The sequence below is a fragment of the Vombatus ursinus genome, unplaced genomic scaffold (genome assembly GCF_900497805.2).
Source record: "Vombatus ursinus unplaced genomic scaffold, bare-nosed wombat genome assembly UNPS02004677.1, whole genome shotgun sequence".
NCBI classification, from domain to species: Eukaryota; Metazoa; Chordata; class Mammalia; order Diprotodontia; family Vombatidae; genus Vombatus; species Vombatus ursinus.
In genome coordinates, this window is record NW_020944455.1 from 423209 (window position 1) to 449286 (window position 26078).

A 26078-nucleotide genomic window follows, 5' to 3' on the forward strand; every position below is an offset into this window, starting at 1 on the left:
ACTGAGACAGATGCTTTTTGATCTTGACTCTACCATCCAATGTTATCTGAAAGATGGATGAGTTGCTATCTACGACTTTAGTCAAGTCATTGAGAAAAACATTAAATAGCACCAGGCCTAGGACTGATCCCTGGGGAACTTCACTAGAAACCTCCTTTCCTGTTGAACCACTAAGTATTGTGAGCTTTCAATTAATTTCAAATCTACCTAACAGATCTTGACCTCTTCTCCTCAGTTTGTCCACAAGGAGAGTCAGAAAAACTGGCCAAATATTTGGCTGAAATGAGGCAAACTATATCTGCTGCATTTCCTTAGTATATCACTACAGAAGCTCTAAAGAAGGGAAGGAGGGAGGGGAGGAAGGAGAGGAGGAAGGGGAGGGAGGAAAAAAGAAAGGAAATAAATACATCTCTTTCATAATCTCTTCTAGAATTTTGCTAGGAACCACAGTCAATATCTTGAGTTTCTTTCTTGGTTATTTGAGCACTGAAGCAAGAACAATGAATGTGTAGTCCGAGGGCTTGGGTTTGAATTCTAGCTCTTTTACTTGACTGGGTGATGATGGGCCTTTCATCTCTGGGCCTCAGTTGTTTCTCTCTGAAAAATGGAAGTGTTGGATTCAATGATTGTGAAAGACGTCTAATAGAGCTCAAAGTGTTACTATTCATTCCTGACAGGGCTAATTTGCAATGTTCAGACTTTTTTAACTGAGGGTACATCCATTCTATCTAGCTGGCACCCTGCTGGGTGAAATTAGGTAGAAAATATAACTTGTCCTTCCTCTGTCCTGGTGAGGCTCTTCTCTTACGCCTTTCTTTAGATCCTGTTCTCCAGGCCAACCCTTACGTTTCCTCACACTATTCTCACTCAGATGTTCTATGCTCCAGGTAAACTAGGCGATTTGCCCTTCCCTTAGCTCATTGTCCCCTTCCCACCTCTGGGCCTTTGCTCACACTGTTCCAATACTTAGGATGCCATCCCTTTTCCTGATTTCCCTCCTTACCTTTCTTTTTTTTTTTTTTTTTTTTGGCTAGGCAATGGGGTTAAGTGACTTGCTCAGGGTCGCCGGATTTGAACTCGGGTCTTCCTGAATCTAGGGCCAGTGCTTTATCCACTGCGCCATCTAGCTGCCCCCCCCCTTACCTTTCAAACCATCCTTAAAAAACCTAACTCAAATGAGACCCAGTTGTTGGCAGGCTGTAGAGGCCTTTAAATGCCAAACAGAGCAGTTGTGTTTTGTCATTGGCAATTGACTCTGGAGGCATTGAAGTTTGTCAAGCAGGGAGAGATGGAATCCAACCAGTGCTCTCCTAGAGTGACAGGGTTTCCCAGCCTCCTCAACATCTCTCATTAGTCACTTGGGCATAGATGGATGTGTGTAAAACTCGTGAGCCAGGGACTCAGGCCAGACAGTGCTCTGCATAAGCTACAAAGGCAGGAAGGCATGTGAACAGAAAGAAAGGCAGGCCTGAGGCCCTGCTGTGGTTCCTAGATTTTGCTGGGAGCCAAGCTTTTTGAGAGCCCCCAGTTTGGTACTTCCTGTCTCCTCTGGGGGGTGGGAGGGAGGCCAAAAGTCTCACTGGTTTGATGGCCCTACTGGTTTGAGCAGAGAGGGCAGAGAGCAGGGCAGAAGCCAAAAGGCCTACTCTGAAGACCCGAGAGAAGGCCGATTGCCCCGACTAACTCATCACAGCAGCCCTCAGAGCTCCCTCCACCTGGGCGACTAATGCAGCTAAGTTCCGAGTATTTAGGAGAAGAGGAGCTCTTTCAATAATGGCTCATACCGACTGTCCATTAGCCACGTTTCCTCGTTTAGACTTGTTATGTTTTAACAATCCACCATGGCTGGTTTTCATGCTTTCCCAGAGCAGACCACTGAATTGTTCCATGGGGACAATTAATTGCTAAGAGAGAGAGTAGGCTGAAGGTGTGGTTTCATGAAGGGGGGAGGAGGGGGTCTGTGGTTAGAGGAAAGAAGCTTCTGGAACACTGGGAGAGGCCACAAGAGTGAAGAGCCTTGCTTCAAGAGAAGTACTGGGGAAGGAAGCGTCACATCAGAGAAAGCCATGGGTTCTAGGCCCCACTCCACCACTTATTAGCTGTGTGACCTTGGGCAAGTTACTTAACTCCTCTGGGCCTTGCTCCTTATCCCACTGAAACACTACTATTCCAGTAACAGAGGGGAGAGAAACAGAACTTTGGGCTGGAGGAGGCTGGTTTCCAATGGCAAGAGAAAAAAACGGACTATTGAGCTGAGGCTGCATTCACAGAATCAAAAAGCTGAGAATATGATCAAATTCTTAGAAATTCTTAGAGGGCATTAGAAACCCTCTATAGTCTAACACCCTCATTTTAGAAACTGATGCTTGCCCAAAGGCAAACAGTCGGGAAGCAGCAGATCCATGTCCTGACAACTCTTTCCACTTTCTGGTACTGACTTTTCCCAAAATTTAGGCTGAGGACTAGAGTAACACAGGCCTACAGAAGATGCTAGGGAAGGTTCTTCTTTAATATTCTGCAAGAACAGAGAAGTTTCAAGTCCTGGAAACACACAGTACAGACCTCCCAAAAGAAATTTTCATCTCTTCGCTGAGGGAGGAATGATTGCTGTAAAAGGGTGATTATCGCATCCTCTCCATCAGTCCTTCCTTCTCTACTAACTCTCACCCACACTGGCTTGTCCTCCCCCTGCTTGTCTAGAGGAACAAAAGTTGGGACACTCCTTTTACTTGGCCATGGACGCTTTCCTCTTATGCATATGAATGAAAAGCACTGGTTATGCATGTATATATAAGAGAATCTGATTATATGCACAATGGAAGATGTCCTTAACCAGAAAGGGAAGTGGGCCAGCAACGTAACAAGAGGGAAGGATAACAGATGGACCATCTCAGTATCCATACAACATGAAATGAACCAGAGGAATGTCTGCAGAGCTGGGGAAATCCTCCATCAGGGGAAGCAGGCAGTATGTTGAGTGTTCCCTTGGAACTGAGTTTGAAACCTGACTCTGCTGTCCACTGCCTGTGAGACCTTGGGCAAGTCACTTCCTGTCCCTGGGCCTCGGCTTCCTTCACTGAAAAATGGAGAGACCAGACTTGATGGTCTCCAAGGTCCCTTCGAGTTCCAGATCTAAGATCCTTGGAATAAATTCCGAGAAGGACCCACAGGATGGGAAGAGAGGAAAGGAGGAAGGGCCCCTTTCGGGGGGAGTAGCCACACCAACTAAGTCAACAACTATCCAAGTACTGACACAAACGTCTGTCTCCTCACCTGGGCGGTAAGGACAAGGGCCATGGCTCCCATGGCCGCTTAGCACAGCACCAGTCGCAGAGAACACGTTCAATGAATATGTGTTGACAACATGAGGCCTTTTTGCCTCAGATGTCAGAGTGTCTGCTACCAGCACTGGGGGTCATTCTTCTACAGATGAGCTGATGGAGGCCCTTGCACTAGACGACTGCTTAGTCCTTAGATGAGGAAAGTGAGGTCTAAAGAAAGAAAAAGACTTGCCCCAAGACACTTGAGTGGCAGGAGCAGAACTAGAACCCAGGTCTCTTACTTCTTGGTCCAGGGGTTATTCTTCCATAGCACTTGGCTACAGCAATAGGGGCAATGGCTCTCCATTGATGACATCTCTTTAGACCTCAGTTTCCTCCTCTACAAAATGGGGAAATAGACTCAATGGCCTCTTTTAGCTCAAAATCTCTGATCCTATTGTGTCATCTTAGCTAAGTCCCTTCCCTTTCCTGGGCCTCAGTTTCCTCTTCTGTAAATGAGGGGATTTGGACTAGATGGCTTCTGAGGGCCCTCCCAGCTCAAAATCTATGACCCTAACATCCTAAGAAAGGAAAAGAGAAAGGCATGTAGAAATCTGACAAGGAAAATGAGTTTAGAAAGATCAATTAGAAGCAGGGCAAATTAAAACCGTTCCCAGGCACGCTTCTCAGATACTAGAATTTTAGAGGAAAGAATCCAATTATGGAGACCTTGGAGTAGAAGATGGGCAGTATGGCATGGTAGGAAGAGCAGTGGAATTGGTGTTAGAGAACCTGTGTCTGAATACTGGGTATGTTCCTTTCTAGTATGACCTTGTGCAAATCATTTTCTCAATTTCCAGTTCAGGCAAACGAGAGGCTTGAACTCTCTGATATCCAAGGTTCCCTTGAGCACTAAACTCTATGATCCTAAATGATCTGAGCCAATTGAATACCATCTCTCAAATCCCATGGGAAGGCATGAAGAAGTGGGCTGAGTGAGCTAACCCTCACCTCATTCCTGGCCAGGCCGCTTAGATGATTGCCCAGCCTCAGTGGGCTCAAAATAAAGAGACAGCAGCTTTGAGGCAGGGGTCTTCACAGAAACCTGTCTTCAGTGTTGATGGGGTCCTTTCATCTATCCCCCCAACAAAGCTAGCCATATGGAGATGGGCTAAGGAGAAGGCATCTAAGGCTGAGTTTTTCACGACTGCAGCAAAAAGATCACTTCGTTCCTTCCTCTGCTCTGCTCCGCCCCTCCCTTGCCACTGGTAAAGCCTGGAGACCCTTGAGTCTTGCCAAGTGTGTGATAATTCTAGGCCTCTTACTAATGGCAGAGCCAGACTGTGCTGATGCAAAGCTCTTGAGTCTATCTGTCTGAGAACAAGACTTGGGGGTGGGGAGGGGCGGGGTCAGCTCAGTGCTGCTATTCACTTAGCCCCTTCTTTCACAGTTCATGTGACAGCACCTGGGGCCATCTGAGGAAAGGGGAATAGAAGCAAGGAAGAACCCAGCACCACCTGAGACTGGCAGACAAAGCAATCAATAGGATAAACAAAGTCTGGGGGGTACTGGGAGTCCATCAGTGTCAAACTGGCTGGATCTTACAGCCTGGCCCTTAGCAAAACACACTCTATTTCAGGGAGGAGAAACAGAGGTCCCTAGCCCCGCCAGCCACACAAAGGGGCTGTTAAGATGTTTGATCCCTTCCATCTTAACAGGAGAGAAGGATGCAGTTACCCAGAATCCAATTGGCAAGGCCCATGTGGTTGTCGAGGCCAGGGGCAAAGTACACATGCCTGGCTTCTAGATATATACCCCAATATTTTCAAAGGGCCAAGATTTGCATGGTATAGGCGTCTTCTGTATACCTGGGCAAATAGTTGAATGAGTCACTTTAGAGCCAAAATAACCTATCCCATTAGTGATCTCCATGTTGTACTTGGCTCTACTAGTCACTGGATGACAGATACATACAGTCTATCCCTGAGCCTTCAATAGCCAGAGGGAGGCACTACAGGTGAGTTTTAATTATTGTTCAGTCATTTCTGTCATGTCTGACTCTCTGTGACCCCAGCTGGGGTTTTCTTGGCAAAGAGACTGCAGTGGTTTGCCATTTCCTTCTCCAACTCATTTTATAGATGAGGAAACTGAGGCAAACAGGGTGAAGTGACTTGCCCGGGTTCACACAGCTAGTAAGTGTCTGAGGCCAGATTTGAACTCAGGTCTTCCTGACTCCAGGCCCAGTGCTCTATCTACTGAAGTGCCACCTAGCTTCCCCAGGGTTTTAGTAGAGATACCATTTCTTCAGGTCATGTTACGAGGAGGGCCCTGAGCTTGGCTGGCCAGGGTCTTGGATCTGACCTTCTAACATTCATCTCTAAATGTTGGGGTCCACCTCGCACTCTCATAGAGGCAGCAACATTTTCATTTTACAATGTTCTCAGAAACCCAAAGTCCAGCCAAACATGGCTCAGTTTTTCCCTTCTTTCTGTTAAGATGGAAAATAGAGGGTTGTAGGGCCAACCTTTCTTGATTTCCTCCCAAGTTTCATGTCCAGTTAACTTCAAATTTCACTAACCTCAGTGAAATCCTGCAGGCACATTCACGAAGCAAAGGGAAGGCAGTGGTTTGCCTCCATTCTGGGTCATGGAATATCCCCTATCCCAACTCCAACCCTAAAATATGCACTTACCCTCCTTGCTATGAGCCAGAGGCCTGGGAGCTGGCCTTTTCACATGAAGAGAGGGGACCCTAGCCGGTCCAGGGCCCATCATCAGACCATTGGCCACTTTGGCAGGGGGCTTGGGTCCTCCATCCTGCAGCCTGGACACCAGTCTGCCCACATCCACCTCTGGGCATGGCTCCAACTTGCCATCAGAACTGGGCCTAATTGGGGATTTTCTCCCAGGCTCGGCTTCCCCACTCCTCTGCACAGGCAACTTGTGGTGAGGCAGCAGTTTGGGACTTTCCGGGCTGTCAGTGACAGGGCCGTTAAGGGTTTCATCTAGAAAAGGAAGACAAAAAGGGAAATGGGAATCACTGTCAGGTCTGCAGGCGATGAATAGGGGTTACTGCCACTGGTGTCCCTTTGGAAAGGTGCAGCTGCAATGCCTCAAATTGGCACTAGGCCCAAAACCCAATGGTTCTCCCCCTGAGAGGTGACCATACTGATATACAGATGCACTTAGTCAAATAGGCCCGTGAATAACGTGTTTTTCACTCAACTTCAAATCACCATAGCTGAGTTTGAATCCCAGCTCTGCCACTCACAGAGTGCACAATCCTGAGGGACTGGTCACTTCCCCAACCTGGGCCTCAGGTTCCCTCTCTGTAAAATGGTGGGGTTGGACTCGATGGACTTGGAGCTTCAATGGTTTCTTCATAGTCATCAACATAATATAGCAAAGTTCAACAAATTTAAGATGGTTTATTCAAGAGATCGTAATTCGAAGGTACTGAGAATCCCAAGTCAACTGTGTAATAAATAACAGAAGTTCCTCTTTCTATAGGTTGAAAAAGGGCTGCCCCAGCCCCTCCAACCCAGTGAGGTTAAGGATCCTTCCTTCCTTCCTTCCACATAACCAGTCAATTCCAGAGCCAAGATCCAAGCCCAGGTCTCCTGACTCCTTCAAAAAACTAAAACTTCATCATTTCTGGATAGCAAGGCTGGACTGGGCCCTGCTACACAAACCAATTGATCAATAAGCATTTATTAAGTATTTACTGTATGTCAGGCACTGTGCTGGGCACTGGAGATAGATACAAAGACAGAAAACAAAACAGGCCCTGCCCTCAAGGAGCTTATATCCCATCAAGGGAGTCACCCTACAAATGTACACTTAGAAATAAAATAGAAACAAAATCAAGATAATGTAACTGGTGGGGAGCACTAGCAGTTGGGGGAGGTTTTGTTGTCCCCCGAATCATTACCCAATGGCCAATCTTGTGATAAGCCTCTCAGAACTGAGCTGCCCTGGTCATTGGACAACAGACATTCAGCCCCTCCATGGGGCCACGCATGAAGCCTTGCAAGCTTGATGGGACCTACCAGAGCTTACACTCTCTGGACATGGCTACTGAGCCCCCTGAGTCACTGCCAACCCATGATAAGATAATTTGTTGTTGTTGTTCAGTCCTTTCGGTCATGTCTGATTGTGACCCAATTTGGGGTTTTCTCGGCAAAGATACTGGAAGGGTTTTCCATTTTCTTCTCCAACTCATCTGACAGATGAGGAAACTGAGGCAAACAGGGCACTGTTTGTGACTTGCCCAGAGTCACACAGCTAGTAAGTGTCTGAGGCCATATTTGAATTTGGGTCTTCCTGACTCCAGGCCCAGTGCTCTTTCTACTGTAGTGCCACCTAGCTGCCCCATGATAAGGTAGTAATGAGACATTAATAAAAATAAGAGGCAGACAGCATGATGTAATAATGGATGGTGCAGTGGGTAGAATCAAGCCTTGGAATCAAGAAGACTTGGGTCTAAGTCTTCCCTCTGACCATCTTGGCTGTGGGACCCTGGGCCCTCCTCAGGCCCCAGGCAGCTCCTAAGCCTAGAAGATGCAGAGGAGGAGCCCATCTGCCTTGGTGGAAAGTTTCCTCATCTGAGAGTTCTTTATCCCCAGCCCCAGATAAGAATAAATAACCAAAGAATCAGTGGATCAATAAAGCCATAACAGTAACAACATTCCACCCCCCATCTCCGCCTTTGCACTGGCTGGTCCCCATGGCTTGAATTCTGTCCTGCCAAGCTTCCAACTCAGACTCCTTGGCTTCCTTTACCACTCGACCTCCTCCAAGGGGCCTTTTCCTGGTTCCCCCAACTGCTCAGGTCTCTTTTCTCTAAGGTTACCTTCTATCTACCCTATGTATATCTTGTATGCGATCATCTAGAGATGTTGTCTCCCCTCCCCCCCAATGAAGTTCCTTGAGGACAGGGACTTTTTTTACTTTTTCTTTATATCTCCAGCTCTTGGCACTTAGTAAGGACTAAAATAACACCTGTTGGTTGATTGATGATGATGATAATAATAAAATTTACGGAGATCTTTATGGTAATCCTGTGAGGTGGGTGGCCCATTTCACAGAAGGAACATGGCTCAGAGAAGGGTCATCAGGCTAAGAAAGGCCCAAGCCAGGTCTCAAACTCAGATAAGTCTTTCTTCTGACTCCCCAGACTGAAGTTACTCCTTCTTGGCCACACTCTCCACCCCCACCCTTCCACCAAAACTGGTTCATCCAAATGCCAATGTTTTCAGTTCCTCATATCTCAAGATGATAAGGGTAATCTCTAGGTGGTTAGCCTCTTCCCTCAACCATTCCACAAAAACATTTCTTCTCCTGCTGCTTCCTATATAGAATCGACTGGGGGGCGGTTTCTGTAGGATACCAACGTTTAGAAGGTGCTGATGATAACTTGCGACCTGTAATTTCATTGGTACAGGGAATTCCCAGATGAGGAAACTCCTCCTACCAATGCAAGTCAGGAGTTGGTCTGCAAGTGATTGTGTAGGTTCTGCGTTCCAGGGCTCCTTCTCATTCTACCGTTTTGTGATGTCTTCACTAAAAATAGCTGCTTTCCTGTCTCTGGGGTGTGATAAGGACAGGAACCAGTCAGAGTCGAGCAGTCCTAGAAGATTCAGGCTGTAATGAAGGAACAGGAACATCAGGACGGAAGTCAGTGTGCCCACTTTGACACACTAACAACTCCCAGGAGTCACCAGGCCTTAGGCCCCAAGGCCTCCACCACAGATGCAGCCCCTGGTCCAAAAAGGACATTTCCAGAGACCCAAAAAGATGATTTTATATGAAACCATGAGTCTCCATTTCATACTAAGTATATAATAAATTATGCATGTGGGTTTCAGAATTGCCCAGCTTGTCCAGGTTTCCTTCAGAACTTTCTTTCGTTCTGTACACTTGTTAAAAATGTAAGTGATTTTCCTTTTTGACAATACTCTTGACCCCTCACTTCCCCCTCTCCCCCATCCCCACTGAGAAAGATGATTATCTCTCTCTTATATGAATAATCAATTATTAAATTAGAATTGAGGTTTTCCCTTCTTATTTCCTCATTCAGAAACCAGAAACCTGTAGGCTATTCAGTCTCTGAAGGACATTGTTGATGGATGAGATTGCCCAGATCTCCAGGGTATGTGCTTTTCAGTCCTGGGTGGGAGATCCCACCCAACTAGAAAATCTTAGAATGAATTTAATCTAAGGTGAATTCTGGCCCATTGTATTCCACTCAGGTAGACTCAGGTGAGGGGGAGGAGTACAGATCCTTTGTCTAGATTGCCGGAGGCTTGGGGCGGTCTGGGAGCAAAAGTGATCAAAGTCAGTCCCCCAGCCCTTCATTAGAATAGGCCCACCTCTCATTAGAATATTCATTCTCTCATTACTTGTTAACCAATCAAAGTTGATCTCCACCCTCAGGAAGACCCACTCTTCCAAAGGCATATAAGCAATGAGTGGGTTTCATGAGGGGTCTTTGGTATTTGAGAGTGCCACTCAGCCCTTTTATTAATTATCCACTAGCAATAATTAATAAAAAGATTAATTACCCAGAAACTATATCTCTTGAAATTTTTTATAAATCACACAACCCCATTAAAAAGAAAAACCAAACCCCTGTAACAGATACGCATATTCAAACCAAACAAACCCCCAGAGTGGTCATGTCTAAAGATACACCCCTCTCTGCACCTGTGGTCCACCACCTCCTTCTCAGGAGGTAGAATAGTGGTTGCTTATCACATTGATCAGAGGTCTTACAACTTTCAAGGTTGTCTTTCTTTACCATGTTCTGTTCCCCTGGTTTTGCTCACTTTACTCTGCACCAGTTCCTATTACGCCAGATTCTCTGATATCATCTCTTCCCATCATTTCTTACTGTGCAATAATATTCCATGACATTCATATGCCAGTTTGTTCAGCCATTTCCTTGCTGTCTAGAGGCCACCTAAGGTACCCCCCCATTTGATTCTAATTTTTTTCCCTTTTCTCCTTTTAATCACGCCCTTGAAGATCACTTATTACCTTCCTGCTTAACTATCCTCTCCCCACCCCAGCCCTTCTACTATCTTTGTTTCTCCCCTTCTTCCTTCCATTTCCCTTCCTGTTTCCCCTCTTCAAATCCTCAGAACAGAACCAATCTACCCCCCACCAAGGACCTCTGTCTTTCTTACTTATCTCCCTCAATACCCTTTGAAAGCGGGAAGGTTCTGTAGGGATACATGTTTCTTTGCCCTCATTAGAAAGCTAATTCCACCCAACTGTTCAAATAAGCTTACCTTTCTAGATTTCTCTGGGCTTATATTTGGTTTTCAAAGCTCCTACTTAGCTCTGGTCTTTCCATTTTAAAAAAATGCTTGAAAGTCCTCTATTCGGGGCAGTTAGGTGGTGCAGTAGCTAGAGCACCGGCCCTGAAGTCAGGAGGACCTGAGTTCAAATCTGGCCTCAGACCAAACACCTGGACACTTACTAGCTGTGTGACCCTGGGCAAGTCACTTAACCCCAATTGCCTAAAAAAAAAAAAGTCCTCTATTCTATTGAAGATTCATTTTTCCCTGTAGACTAATACTTAACTTTGAATGTAAATTATTCTTGATTGTAAGCCTATCTCTTCTGACTTTGGAAATATTGTATTAATAATACAAACAGCTAGCATTTATAGACTGTGTGCCAGGTACTATGCTAAGGCCTTTATAATTATCATCTTGTTTGATCTTCATAATAACCCTGGGAGGTATAGGCCATTATTATCCCCATTTTATAGTCGAGGAAACTAAGACAAACAGAAGTTAAGTGATATGACCAAGGTCATACAGATAGTAAGTGCCTGAGGCCAAATTTGAACTCAGACCTTCCTGACTCCAGGCCTGGTGCTCTATCCCCAGAGCTCCCTAGCTGCCCTTGGATTTCTCAGAGCAATTTTACATATAGAAAACAGCCTGGCAAACCATTGAATCTAATGCTCTCATTTTCCAGAGGAGGAGACAGACCCAGAGAAGCCTGTGACTTACCTAAGGTCACATTTGAGATTAGAGGCATGACTAAGAGTCAAACAGAGATCCTTGGACACCATCCAGTGTTCTTCCTCCTATACCACAAAGTCTGAAGAGAAGGCTCCCACTGGCCTTCCTGGCTTCTACACAGACACTAGCAATAATAAGGATGGTGATGATAAATAATGCTGAGGGGGTGTGGTACTGGATTTAGAATCAGAGGACCTGGGTTTGAATCTCAGCTCTGCCGCTATCAAGTTACATGACCCTGGGCAAGTCAATTCTCCTCCATGCCTCAGTTTCCTCCCCTGTAAAACTAGGGGGTTGGACTTGATAACCTCAGAGGGCTCTTCAGCTCTAGAGCTAGGATCCTATGTGTGACCCTGGGCAAGTCCCTCCCCCCCCAGGACTCAGTTTCCTCCTCTGTAAAATGAGAGGGTTGAACCAGATGTCCCTTCCAGAATTAAATCTATAACTCTACGATGATAACAATCAACACATTTACATTTCTCTTCACACACATGTTCTCCTTTGAATGTCACAACAACTCTGGGAGATAGGTCCCATCAGTATTATTATTATCCCCATTTGACAGATGATACTCAGAGAGATTTAGGGACTTTCCCATGGTGATATAAGTAATAAGTGTTAGAGGTAGAATTGGAACTCGGGTCTTCCTTGATGCCAAGTTGAGTCCAAGGACTAGAATGCAGTCAAGTGCAGAGCAGAACGGGAGAATTAAGATATACTCAAGAGAGTTACTGTACATTTCAAGTTTGTTAGTTTCCTGAATCTCACATTTTCCTAACTGTTCTTTTCACATCTGCTGTTCAGCTGGCTTGAGAGAATATTATGGAACTGCCCCTACCAAGATCTTCCCACTGCCTGCCACTAACCTCTCCTGGCATCATCCAATCCACTATACAGACTAGCCCTAGGTGAGAAGCCATTGGACTATATTTACAGAGACTGAAACCTCAGGTCTGATCCCCATGCAGCCTGGTCACCACTGCTCTAGGCCAGGTGGGCCCTGACCCTAGCCAGCCATCTTATAAATGTGCCTAACCCAAAAGCAGAGTGTCTTGTCTGGTCCTTTGTTTACTCATCTGTACCCTTCCCAATCCATGGTGGGCTTGGGGGATCCAGGGCCCCCTCCCACTTCCCACGGTTTGGCATTGTCATCCATTTGGGTGGTTTCTCCCACCCAAATGGCAGGTGGCAAGTGGCCCTAAATGACTGCTTCTGGTTCTTGCTCCATTAACTTGATTCTGAGCCTTTTCAAATTTTCTTTGGGGCTTTCGGCAGAGGAGAATATAGTATGAGTTTGGAGGCTTCTGGATGGAGCTGGTCTGGAAATCTACCTTACCTGATCTGGACTCATCTAATTGTTCCTAGGCCTTTGGGGTTTCTGGGGTTGGGGCACAGTTTTCTGAGCTATAGAATCATTCAGTGACTGGCCCAAGATTCCACAGATCTCATTTATATAGCACCTACTATGTGCTAGGCACTGTGCTAAGCATTTTCTGAATATTATTTCATTTGAGCCTCACAACAACCCTGGGAGGTAGGTGCTATTATTATCCCCATTTTACAGATGAGGAAACTGATAGAAGTTAAGTGACTTGCCCAGGGTCACACAGCTATTTCCACAGATCTCATTTATATAGCACCTACTATGTGCCAGGCACTGTGCTAAGTCCTAGGAGGTAGGTGCTATTATTTTACAGATGAGGAAACCGAGACAAATAGAGGGCAAGTAACTTGCCCAGGGTTACACAGATAGTAAGTGTCTGAGGCTAGATTTGAACTCAGTTCTTCCTGACTGCAGGCCTGGAGGAGCTCTATCCATTGCAGTGCCTCAGAGCTGGCTAGAGCATGCCACAGTGCATTTCCATAAGGTTTTCCTAAAATTTCTTTATTGTCCAAAGACTGTTGCATTTCTTTATAATTTGGATCTGAATTAGCCATATGAAATGATTTGTCCATGATTTTACCATGGCTAGAAATCACAGAGCCAGGATTCAAGTTCAGGCCTCAGTACTCCACAGTCTATGTGCTACTCAGGACAAACCAGAGGGCAAAGTTGAGAATCCAGTGCCAGCTTTCTGACTCCAGAGCCCAAGGTACATCCTATCCACTCTGAGAGGAAACGCAGCAAACGAAAGCTAATAAAGGCTTTAGGGATTCAAAAGAAAACCATCTATCAGTGGATCCCAGATCAAGAGCCAGCCAATCCAAACCTCTCATCTTACAGAGGAGGAAACTGAGGCCCAGGGAGGGGAAAGGACTAGCCTAGGGTCACACAGGCATGAAGTAGTAGTGCGAGGATTCAGACCCTTGTCTTCTGCCTTCAAATCCAACACTCCCTCCACTGTACCTGACTTCCTCCTAAAAATCCTTATACTATCTCCCATACTCAAATCATGCTTACATCAAAAATCAAAGCAGGCACGTCTAAGAGGCCTGTTCCTGTTTCTGATGGTGGTGATACATGGTAATATATCAGGTCTGATGCCCATGTGGCCTACTCCTCTCTGGTCCAGGTCATGGCCACATGTTTAGGCAGGTGGGTCCTGACCCTAGCCAGTCAGCTTATTAATGTTTGCTCTTAATCACAAGGTCAACAGCCTGAGAGAGCATAGATGTATTACCTTAAATCTGTGCTCACCATAAGAACAAACAACCTGAAAGGGCAGTGAGTCATACAATCACCAAATGTCAGAGCTGGAATGGACCTCAGAACACAGCATTTAAAAGAGTCTAACCAGAAAGAACTTTTGGGGTCCTCTTAATCCAATAGGCTCATTTTGCAGATGGGAAAACAGAGGCCCAGAAAGTGATTTGCCCAAGGTCATATAGCCAGTCCATGGCAGAGGCTGGCCTCAGATCCTGGTCTCTGGACTCTCCGTGCTCTTCCTCCAGCTGTGAAGTTCACCTCAGTAGCCATCACTGAACACCTCTATGGACTGGACTTGTAATTTCTTCCCAGTGAGGAAACCCACTCAGTACTTTCTCTGCAATTTATAGTCTTGGACAGCTGCAGGGTCACACATGCCTCCAGGGTATGGCAGAGATGGGACACAGAGGACACCCAAGAAGGGCTCCCGGGAAAGGAGACATGCCCTGCAGCCCAGCCCAAGGACTACCCATCTGATTCCCCACAGCCAAGTTAATCCCCTACCTGGAAGAACTGCCTAGCAAGGTGGCTAGGTGAGTGGCCATGGCTAAGGAACAGAGTACCTACTATGTGCCAAGACACTGTGCTAAGTGCTTTACAAATATCTGTGAGGATCATCCTCATGACAACCCTGGGGGGTAGGTATTATTATTATCCCCATTTTACAGATGAGGAAAACTGTTTGAGACAGAGATGAAGGGACTTGTCCAAGATCCTACAGCTAGGAAGTATCTGAGGTTGCATTTGAATTCAGGTCTTTCCGACTCCAGACTTGGAGCTCCTGGTGGCCCAACTAAGCGCAATTCCTCTTCAACGCTTCAAAACAGTAAGATATGCAACAAAGTTAAACAACAGAAAATTAGGAGAAAGGAAAGAAATCATTCCAAGAAAATCCCAGAGGAAAACCAGCAGACACTGAAGAAATGCATGACCTCTCCATTCCATCTCCAGCCTCCACAACTTTTCTGAGACTGTCCAAAATGCCTGAAATTCGCTCCTTCTTTCCCTCTGCCTCACAGACTCCCAAAATGCACTCAAGGTTTAGCTCTTATTCCACCGCTTATAAGAATTCTCCCTTGGCCCCCTTTCCTTTGTCAAATTATCATGGATGTTTACATGGATACATTTTATATCACCTCAAGTGAATTCTATCAAACATATGAAGAGCAATTAAACCCTCTGCCACATAAACTGCTCTCAAAAATTGAGAAGGCATTCTATCAAGCTCCTTTCATGGTATAAATATGTGGCATTGATATTTAAATCAGGAAGAGATAGAGCACAGAAAGCACTAGAGACTAATATCACTCATAAATAGTGATGCAGAAATCTTACATTAAGTATTAGCAAAGACATACCAAAAATCATCATTATGACTAAGGAGTATTTATGGCAACTTATCATTAATCACGTGACTAACAAATACAAGAAAAGCCATAAATAAATCAAATAAAATATAAAAATGAAAAAAGCCTTTGACAAAATGATACTCATTTATGTTAATAATAATAATAATAACAGCTGATATTTACAGAGTGTTCACAATGTGCCAGACACTATGCTAAGCACTTTACAATCATGAATTCATTTGATCCTCACCAACAGTTCTGGGAGGTAGGGGCTATTATTATCCCCATTTTACAGATGAGGAAAATAAAGCAGACAGAGGTCAAGTGACCTGTCCAAGGTCACACAACTAATAAGTGTAAAAGAAAAATTAAGTTGCATAGAAATGCAACGGCCTTCCTTTAAATGATCAAAAACATTTAGCAAATATCAAGAGGCAGCATTATTTGTAATGATACATACTGGAAGCCTTCCCAAGAAGATCAAGAATGAAGCAAAGCTGTTTCATGTTTTCATTATTATTTGACATAATACTAGAAATACTAACTATATCAGACAAGAGCAAGATATTAAGGAAATATACATTGGCAAAGAGGCAAAATTATCTTTATCTGCAGATGGTTTACTTAGAGAACCCCAGAGAATAATGAAAAAAACCTAATCAAAACAACTCCTCGCCTCAGCCAAGTAGCAAGATTCAAAATAAATCCACAAAAATCATCAACATTTCTACACACTACTTAAAAAAAGCCAGCAAGAAGAGAAAATCTATTTAAAGTTGCCACAGAAATGCATAACTTCCCATGACACAAAAAAGGCAAAAAAAAAATACAACTCCAACATAATATTTACAGAAATAATAGAAGAGCTAAATATTGGGAGTGATGTTCAATGTGCATGGCTGGCCACATTAATTTAGTGATATGCCAAATCATGCAGGAAAAGTAGGAGGAGGTAAAAACAATAGCAAAATTTTATCTCGCATAGTCAAATGTGGAGAATATCAAGGGAATTAAAGGCGATGGGGGAGGAAAGTAAGAATAAAGTAGACTTAACATTACTGAGTCTCAAATTACATTATAAAGCAGTAATTATCAAAACTGTCTGCTACTAAAATCAAGAGAATGTCATATATAGTAACAGCAATATTGTATGATGATCAACTGTGAAAGACTCAACTACTCTGATCCAAGACCAATCCAAAGGACTTAGGATGAAAAATGCTCTCCATCTCCAGAGAGAGAACTGACAAACTCTGAGCGCAGACTGAAGCATATTATTTTTCACTTTCTTTATTTTTCTTGCTTTCTTTGGTAACATGGTTAATATGGAAATATGTTTTGCATGATTTTGCATGCATAATGGGTATCATATTGCTTGCTTTCTCAAGGGTCTAGAAAAAAGGAGAGAATTTGGAAGTCAAAATTAAAAAAAAAAAGAATGCTAAAAGAAGTAAATAACAGAAACATATAAAAACAACCTATCTGCTACTAGTTAAAAAAAGGATAAAGGTATATCAGTGAAATAGACTAGATAAAGAAGACCTAGAAGTGAACATTTACAGTAGTCTTGTGTTCAATAAATAAGAATACCAACTATTAAAGGAGGTATCCTTTAATAAGAACTGCCAGAAAAACTGGAAAGCTGTTTGGCAGAAAATAAGTTTAGACTAGCATCTAATACCGTGAAGCACAAAAATTGCAAATAGATAAATAATCTAAAAAAAAAATTCACATTAAAAAAAACTGGAAAAAATTGGAAGTTGCATCATTCACCACTATAGATAGCAGAATTTCCAAATAGTCATGTGATGCAAGAGATCATAAAAGACAAAATAGGCAATTTTGAGCATATCAAATTAGATGAAAGTATAATATATAGAGAGCTAGAAACTAATTTAGAGCTAATCCATCACCCTCATTTTACAGGTCAAAAAACTGGGGCCTAGAGAGGTTTAAGTGACTTGTCCAAACACACAGAGGTAGAACCAGGATTCAAACTAGGTCCTCTGACTCAAAATCTAGTGTTCTCTCAAGGCTTTTGCATGAACAAAATCAATGTATACAGAAGAAGAAGAAAAGATAAACATTATTAAAAAAAAAAACTTCACATCAAACATTTCTGATGGAATTCTGACATCCAAAATCTACAGAGAATTCACACAAATCTAGAAGACTAAGAGCTGTTTCCCAATAGATAGTCAAAGAAATAAACAGTTTTTAAAAGAAGAAATGCGAACTATCAACAATCATATGAAAAAATCACTAATGTTAAAAATGCAGACTCAAACAACTGTTAGTCATTAAGTTCACTCACAAAAAATCTGCCAGGATGGTAAAAGACAGACAAATATTGGAAGGACTGTGGGAAAGCAGACGTGTTAATTCACTTCTGGTAGAAACGTGAGTTTGGTCCTACAGTTCTAGAGAAGAATTTGAAATTAAGCAAGAAAAGCACCAAAATGTTCATACCCTTCAATTTGGCAATCCTGCCTTTGGCTTCAGAGACCAATGAGGTCGGTGACACAAAGAAAAATCCCACATATACCAAGAAGAACTTTTTCTAACTGCAAAAAGTTAGAAATAAACGAAATGCCCATAGAAAGGAGAATGACTGAACAAATTGTAATCTAGGCATAATGAAATATCACTGCATTATGAGGAATTCAAAGAAACTTGAGAACACTGATGAAATGATGTAGACTGAATTAAGCACGAACAGGAGAAAAATACATACAGACAACTAGTGGTAGGTACTTTACAGGGCCTCAAGCCCTTCACCTCTCTCATGTGTTTTAATATGTTAGGGGCATCACTTCCAGAGAGAGAAGTGATGGGCTAAGAGTACACATTGAGGCATATTTTGGGGAAGGAAGGGTGGAAGTGGGGGCCATGGCCAAGGCAGGGATTTGTTTTGCTTGACTATATATGACTGTAACGGGTTTTGTTTTTCTTGTCTTTTCAATTGGGGGAAAATGGGGGTGGGGAGGGGAAAAGGTGGGAGAAAGAGCATGGGGACCTAAAAATCAAATGAGATTGAATCTAAAAAAAAAAAATATAAGGGCCACCACCCTTGGCAGGATCTCAGATTCTGGGGGAATAGCACTAAGTTCAATTCCGTTACAGAGGTCTAGTGGCCAGCTGTCTTTATAGGCCTTCCCAGAGAAAAGTTCGGATATAAACTCCTGACGCCTTTTTTGTTGTTCTAGGCCCAGGAGAAGTGGATGACTCCACTTTGTAAGTCCTCCCTCTCCTTGCCGAAAGAAGACACTCACTGTTCAGAAGCTGTTGGCACTGACCTTCATTTTCTTCCACTGAAGAAGTATAGAAAACAGTCCTTTCCCGCAGTGGGCGCTTAGAAATTGTGATGGGCTTGTGTCTTCTTGCCGTCACCCTGGGAGGAGGCACTGGCGGTGCAGCATTGTCCTCTGGTGGGCCCGAATAGATCTGTGGGATTAAAAGATCCAGGAAACACTGAGAAAGATTCATAGACTTGTTTAGAACTGGAATGGACCTTCGAGGCCATTTAGGCCAGCCCTTCATTTTACAAGACCTTCCTTGTCAGCCCATTCCCATTGTTAGACAACTTGAATTATTAGGAAGATCTTCCTTGTTAGTAAGCCAGAATCTGGCTCTCTGAACTTCCCCCACTGTATCAGAAGCCACAGCTTCTATTATTGGCTGCCCCGGAAGAAAGGTGACTGAAGACCTTGGTCAGAGGCATCAGGCACGTAGTACACAGTTGAATCTAAGGACACTCATTCCATCTGTCACCCATTTTTCCCACAGTGATTACATTGTCAATATCTATGCCAAAGGCTCCCCTAGCACCAGACGGACACAAACAGTGGTAAGGCATACATACCATCAAGAAACACCCTTTGGTTGGCTGATTAAACCAACAGAGCCCTCGTAAGGAACAAACTCCAAGAGGCATCATTCTCCATAACGGAGAAAGTCTAGAGGCCTTTCCTATAAGCTCAAAGCTAAACCAAAGATGGCCACTGTCACAACTATTACTTGACACAGTTATACAAGTGCTAGTTGGGACAATAAAATGAGAAAAAAAGAATTGAAGGAATGAGCACAGAGGAGGAAAGTAAAATTGTCTTCTTTGGTAATTGACAAAAATAGGATGGTGTACTTAGAGAAGACTAACAGTTCAACTAAAAATTAATAGAAACCATTAACCACTTCAGTCAAGCAGCAGGATATAAAATAACCTACATCCCAATCATCATCCTTTCTATAGACTACCAACAAAATCCAGCAGTCATTAAAAAAAATTCCATCCAAAATAACTACAGATTGTATCTGGGAGTCCACCTACCAAGATTCATAGAGGAATTATAGGAATATAACTAGAAAACACTCTTTACAGAAAAAAAAAGGATGATTTAAAAATTGAGGAGCGATTGCTTGCCTGGCACATAGCAGGTACTTAATAAATATTTATTTAACTGAATTGAATTGATTGCTCATGGCTGGGCCATACTAATATAATCAAAATGACAATATTACCTAAGTTTTTGGAAGTTTTTGTGTGTGACAGATTCAGTGACATGCCAAACTCCCCAAGGATTCACTTTAAAGAACCAGACAAAATAATAACAAAATTCATCTGTGAGAACAAAAGGTCAAGAATCTGAAGGGAATAATCAAAAGAAGTAGGAAGGAAGAGGGTCCAGAAGTACAAAATCTTAAACTGTACTACAAAGTGGTAATCATCGAAACAATTCAGTAGTGGGTAAGAAATCAAAGTTGATCAGTGGAACAGATTAGGTCCACAAGGCTCAGAGGCAATTGAACGTAATAGCATTGCATTCAGTAAATGCAGGGACACCAATTACCAGACTAAGAACTCACTATTTGACAAAAACTCCCTATGGAAATAGGTCTAGGAGAAATTAGGTCAAGACCAACATCTCATACCACAATAAGTTCTAAATGGACATATGATCTCAACATGAAAAGTCATATAAACTACTGGAACAGGAAAGGAGATAAAATGGACAGAGGAAAATTCCGTGGCTAAACAAAGGTCAACGAGGACATAGAGGATATAGGAGATAAAATGGACAATTTTGATTACATAAAATTGAAACGCTTTGGCACAAACAAGATCAATGATGTCAGAATCCGGAGGAAAACAAGTTAGCTGGGAGGGAAAAAAGAATTTTGTAGTAAATTTCTCTGATAAAGGTCCTATATCTAAAATATATATCAAGTAACAAGTATTTATTACATGCCTACTAAGTGCCAGGCAGTGTACTAAGCACTGGGCATACAAAAAGTGGCAAAAGACAGTCCCTGCCCCCAAGGAACTCACAATCTAATGGAGAGATAACAAGCAAACAATTATGTACAAATAAGCTCTAGACGGGATATATAGTAGATAATTAAAAAAGAGAAGGAACTAGAATTAAGAGGCTTTGGGAAAAGTTTCCCATAGAAGGTGAGATTTTATATGGGATTTGAAGGAAGCCAGGGAAGCCAAGAGGAGGAAGAGCATTCCAGGCATGGGGGACACAGCCAGAAACAATTCCTGGAGAAGAGAGATGGAGCGTTTTGCTTGTAGAACAACAAGGAGGTCAGTGTCACTGGATTGAAGAGTACATAGCAGGGAGTAAGATTTAAGAAGATTGTAAAGGTGGGGGGTAGGGGTGGGGAGGAGGAAAGAGGGCTAGGTTATAGAGGGCTTTGAATACCAGAAAGAGGATTTTCTATTTGCTCCTAGAGGCTGAAGGGAGCTATTAGAGTTTATTGAGAAGGGGGCGACATGGTCAAACCTGTGATTTTTAGGAAAATCACGTTGGCAGCTGAATGGAGGATGTTTTTGAGAGGGGCGAGATTGAAGCAGGCAGACCCCTTCCCTCCTCAAGCAGTTGCTGCAATAGTCCAGGGGTGAGGTGATAAGGGGTGGCCGTGTCAGAGAGGGGGCATATGGAAAAGATGTGGCAAAGGTGAAATAGACAGGCCATGGCAGCTGACTGGACATGGAGGGTGAGAGACAGTAAGAAGTTGAGGATGACTCATAAGTTTTGAGCACCAAAAAGATGGTGGTGCCCTCAACAGTAACAGGAAAGTTGGAGGGTTGGGGAGGGAGACAGAGTTTATGGGGAAAGATAATGAGTTCGATTTGGGACATGCTGAGTCTAAGATGGAAATCCATTTAGGGAATGAATATGAATATAGTTAACAAGAGAAATGGAAATTCAAAGAAGTCTGAAGTTCCACCTCCCACCCACCAGCTTGCCAAAGATGATGACCAAATTGTATGGATCCTATAGGACCCAGCAATACCACTAGAAGGCGTATATCTTGAAGAAACAAAAGACTTGAGAAATGACCCTTTAATCAGTTAGGTGGTGGAGTGGATTGAGTGCTAGGCTTGGAGTCAGGAAGACCCGAGTTCAAATTCTGTCTCTGATACTAACTTACTAGCTAGGTGACCCTAGGTGAGTCAGTTAAACTTTCTTGATTTCATTTTCTTTATCTGTAAGATGATGAGAGTTGGAGAAAGGTCCCCTCCAGCTCTAAATCTATGACCCTGTGATTCATGCATACAAAAAGATTTATAGTAGCACTTCTGTTGTAGCACAGAACTGGAAGCAAAGTGGCAGGGCCCATCAGTTGTGGAATGGCTGGATGAATGAAGATCTATGAATGTAATGGGATATTACTAAGCCAGAAGAAAAGATGAAAAGCAGATTCAGAGAAAGCTGGGAAGACTTGTATGAACTGATGCACAGTGAAGTGAACAGACTCAGGAGAACAATTTAGACAATAACAACAACATTCCGAAGACAAAACAACTCTGAAAGCCTTAAGAATGCTAATCAATGCAATAGCCAACCATGACTCCAGAAGCCTACTGCTCCCCACCTTCTGACAGAAAGGTGATGGACTGCAGGTATAGAATGAGATACATTGTTTTTGGACAAGGCCAACACAATATAATTTGTTTTGCTTGACTGTACGTATTTGGATTGGTGGATCTAGAGGTAGAAGGGGCCTCAGAAGCCATCTCATCCAGCCTCCCCCCGCCATTTTATAGAAGAGGAAACTGAGGCCCAAGGAGGTGAAGGGACTTTCTCAAGGTCACATATAATAAGCATCATACTAAGTGCCAGGCACTGCACTAAGCGCTGGGGATACAAAAAGTGACAAAAGACAGTCCCTGCCCCCAAGGAGCTCACAATCTAATGGGGGAGACAAGAAGCAAACAATTATGAGACAGGATTTGAATCCTGGTCCTCTGACTCCAGAACTAGAGCTCTTCCCACTGTATTTCCCTCCTCCTCAAGGGAAGTCTTTTATCTTTCTGTTACTCTACGAGGTAGAGTTTTTATTTAGAGAGAGAAGAGAGTGTTCTGGGTGACAGTGATGCCCCTCATAAAAGAGTGTCAATGAAATATTGAAACAGTACAGAGAAGGGAGTGGAAGGATAGACAAGAATGCCAATGTTGGTAATCTCATGGTCAATTTGATGTACATTTTATAAAAAGCTATACATGGTAAATTCACAGTTTCACATGCAATCCTCTTTTTCAATCCTTCTTTGCTTATGGAGATACTTGTGACTATCAAGTTCATAATAAAAAATGAATATTAAAAAAAGGATTGCTCCCAACCCTCCTTCCATGAGAGCTGCTCTGCTCATTCACCACAGAGTTTCCAAATCACCAGAAGCCATGTTGACCAGGTCTCACTGCCCCCCTCCCCGCCTTCCCTAAAAGTGGTTTTTGTAATATTGTTTTTCTTTGCTATTTTCTTTCTTTCCTCTGCCACGTCTGAATATAAATGCTTAGAACCTTAAATTGAGGCAAATGCAATGGTTTCAGGCCTGAGCCTTCAGTTTTCCAGATGATGCATCCACCCACTCCCTCCCTGGTTCCCAGCAATTACCTGCTTGCTTATTTACTGCTAAAAGGGCATAGTGATCTGCCAATAGGAAAAGAGAGACAGGGTGGTATGCCAGAAAGAATACTCAAATGGGTGCACCAAGATCTGAGTTCTGGTCCCAGCTCAAAAACTTACTGGCTGTCAGAGGTGTTCTGGAAAGCCCCTTTTGGCTGGGACATTGTAACATTTTATGGTCTAAGATCTGGGTCTTATCCAGCACCAATACTCTATGATGAAATGAATGAATGAAAAAACAAATGATTAGATGCCTCCAATGTGCCAAGTACCAAGTACCTAGATAGGTGCTGGGGATGAAAGTACAAAAATGAGACGGTCCTGTCTTCAAGGAACTTACATCCTCCGAGAAAAACACGACACATGTGGAGGACTGTTATCCAGGGAAGGGAGACCTGGTTTGGGGAGTCACAGGAATGGTGAATGGAGCTGTGAGGCAAGGAATCCTTTTATCTGGTTCAGTAGCCATTCAAGTTGTCCTGATTTGATTAATGTTTCCAGAGCAAGAAGGAAAAACGAAAGGTGGAAAGAGGGGGAAGAGTTTAAAAGACTAAGGTCCTCTTCAGTTGCGATAATCCACATTTTAAGGTTCCTCTCATCTGGGAAATTCCAGGTTCACATTTATTTGATGTTTTATGGTTTACAAAGCACATTCCAGGGTCTCTGGGAGAATCAAATGAGATAATATAAAGCCTTTTCCAAACTTTCAAGCTCTATATAAATGTCAATTGTTATTATTTACCCTCTAACTGAGAAGCTCATATATAAACACAAGAAAAGTTAAGGTAAATAATGAGACAAGAGACAAGCAACAGATAATGTCATAAGGCAGCACATGCCCGTGGCTTCGCAGATGACTCCCAAATCTCCATCTCCCACCCTTTCTCCTCTGAACTGCATCCCCAACTGCCTCTTGGACATTTCCCATTGCATGTCCCATGGACTCCTCACACTCACCTTGCCCCAGACAGGCCTCGTTATCTCTCTCCATAAAGCCACCCTTTCCCCTAATTTCTGAAGTACGACTGAGGGTGCCACCACCCTCCCAGTTACCACTGGTCACTCTGTTCTTGTTTCCCACCCACATCCAATCCATAGCTTCAACACACCTCCCATCCTTCCCCTTTCCCATCTCACGTCAAAACCACCTAAATGCAAGTCTTCTCCTGGGGATTATTGCAATACCCTCTTCACTGGTTTCCCTGCCTCCAGGTTTCCCCCTTTCCAATCCATCCTCCACAGAGCTGTCCAATTGATTTTCCTACAGTGCAGGTCTTACCGTATCACTCAATAAACTCCAGGAGTCCCTATTACCTCTAAAATCAAATACAAACAGCTCTGTTTGAAATTTTAAGTTCTCTTCAGTCTTGCTCAGATTTCCAGATCATTTCCATACAATGTCATTTCTACTCACTCAGAATAACTGAATCACAATAAGGTGGCCTTAGACAAAATGGAGTCAGTTATGCTAAGTGGACAAAGTAATTCCTACAATCTTGTTAAGGTAATCAAACCTATTCTCACTTTATCTGCCTCCCCTAGGGAGCTCGGACTCCGCCCCTAGAACTGCCACAGGCTCTACTACATGAGCTTCTATCTTCTCTTTCACTTCCCAGACACTTCCATGCCATCCTGAAGCTCCTTCCCTACCCCCTCTGCTCCCCTTCACGCTCTCCTTTACACACTGTCTTTCCTCATTAGAACTGAATTTCCTTGGGGCAGCTAGGTGGCTCAGAGATAATGACAGAGTACCGGCCCTGGATTCAGGAGGACCTGAGTTCAAATCCGGCCTCAGACACATAACACTTACTAGCTGTGTGACCTTGGCCAAGTCACTTAACCCTATTGCCTAGCCACTAAAAAAAAAGGAACTGAATTTCCTCAAGGGCAAGAACCGCTTATTTGCTTGCATTTGTATCCCCAGTGCCTGGCACACTGTTTTTGCTCAGTCATTTCAGATTCTTTGTGACCCCATTTGGGGTTTTCTTAGACCAGAGATACTGGAGTAATTTTGCCACTTCTTTTTCCAGCTCATTTTACAGATGAGGAAACTGAGGCAAACAGGGTTCAGTGACTTGCCCACGGTCAAACAGCTAGGAAGTGTCTGAGGCTGGGTTTGAACTCAGGAAGATGAGTCTTCCTGACCCTAGGCCTGGCACTTTATCCACTGCAGCGCCACCTAGCTGCCTATCTAGCATATAGTAAGCACTTAAATTCTCTATCTAGGCTGATGACACTCTTTCCTTCATGCACTCTAAGGCCCAGTCAAACCTCTATCCCTCTGTCCAGGCTGCCTTCTAGGCTTAGAATACTCTCCCTCCTCACCTCTGCCTCTCAAAACACCTAGAGTCCCTCAAGGCTTTGATAAGTTCTACCTCCTTCAAGAGGCCTCTCTTATTCCTCATTACTTTGCATTTTTTTTATACTTTGTATTTATTTATCTGTGTACACACTGTTACTCCCCTAGAGAATGGAAGCTCTCTGAGGGCAAGGACCATTTCATTTTTGCCTCTGTATCCCTAGCATCGAGCCTAGTGTCTAGCACCTAGTAGGTGCTTAAATGCTTATCTAATTCTATGGAAACATCCAATGGTCAGATGAGCATTACTGGAGATGGTGAGAGGAAAAGGAGATTACATTGTGCTGGAGTGGTCAGGGAAAGCTTCCTGAAGGATCATGGGACTTTAGAAAGGCCTTGAAGGATGGGCAGGATCTGATTACCTGGAGAGAGGAAAGAACATGACCTAACGCCCAGAAGGTGTAAAGCTTAAGGAGAAGGGTAAATAGAACATGTTGGCCTGAGTGGAACATTCAGGGAGTAGTGGGGCCAGATTGAAAAAGGCCTCAAATAAAAAGTTAAAGTGACTAGG

General features: G+C 43.5%; 1 protein-coding gene across 1 annotated transcript in view; it reads right to left on the minus strand.

Moving 5' to 3' along the window:
* Nucleotides 1-26078, minus strand: part of OPHN1 (oligophrenin 1) — a 273019-nt gene that overhangs the window by 10243 nt on the left and 236698 nt on the right. Inside the window, exons 19-20 of the mRNA XM_027839055.1 lie at nucleotides 18588-18735; nucleotides 5953-6264 (exon numbers count right to left, since the gene is read on the minus strand). Coding sequence (XP_027694856.1) covers nucleotides 5953-6264; nucleotides 18588-18735 — 460 coding nt within the window. The remainder of the gene's footprint in view (nucleotides 1-5952; nucleotides 6265-18587; nucleotides 18736-26078) is intronic.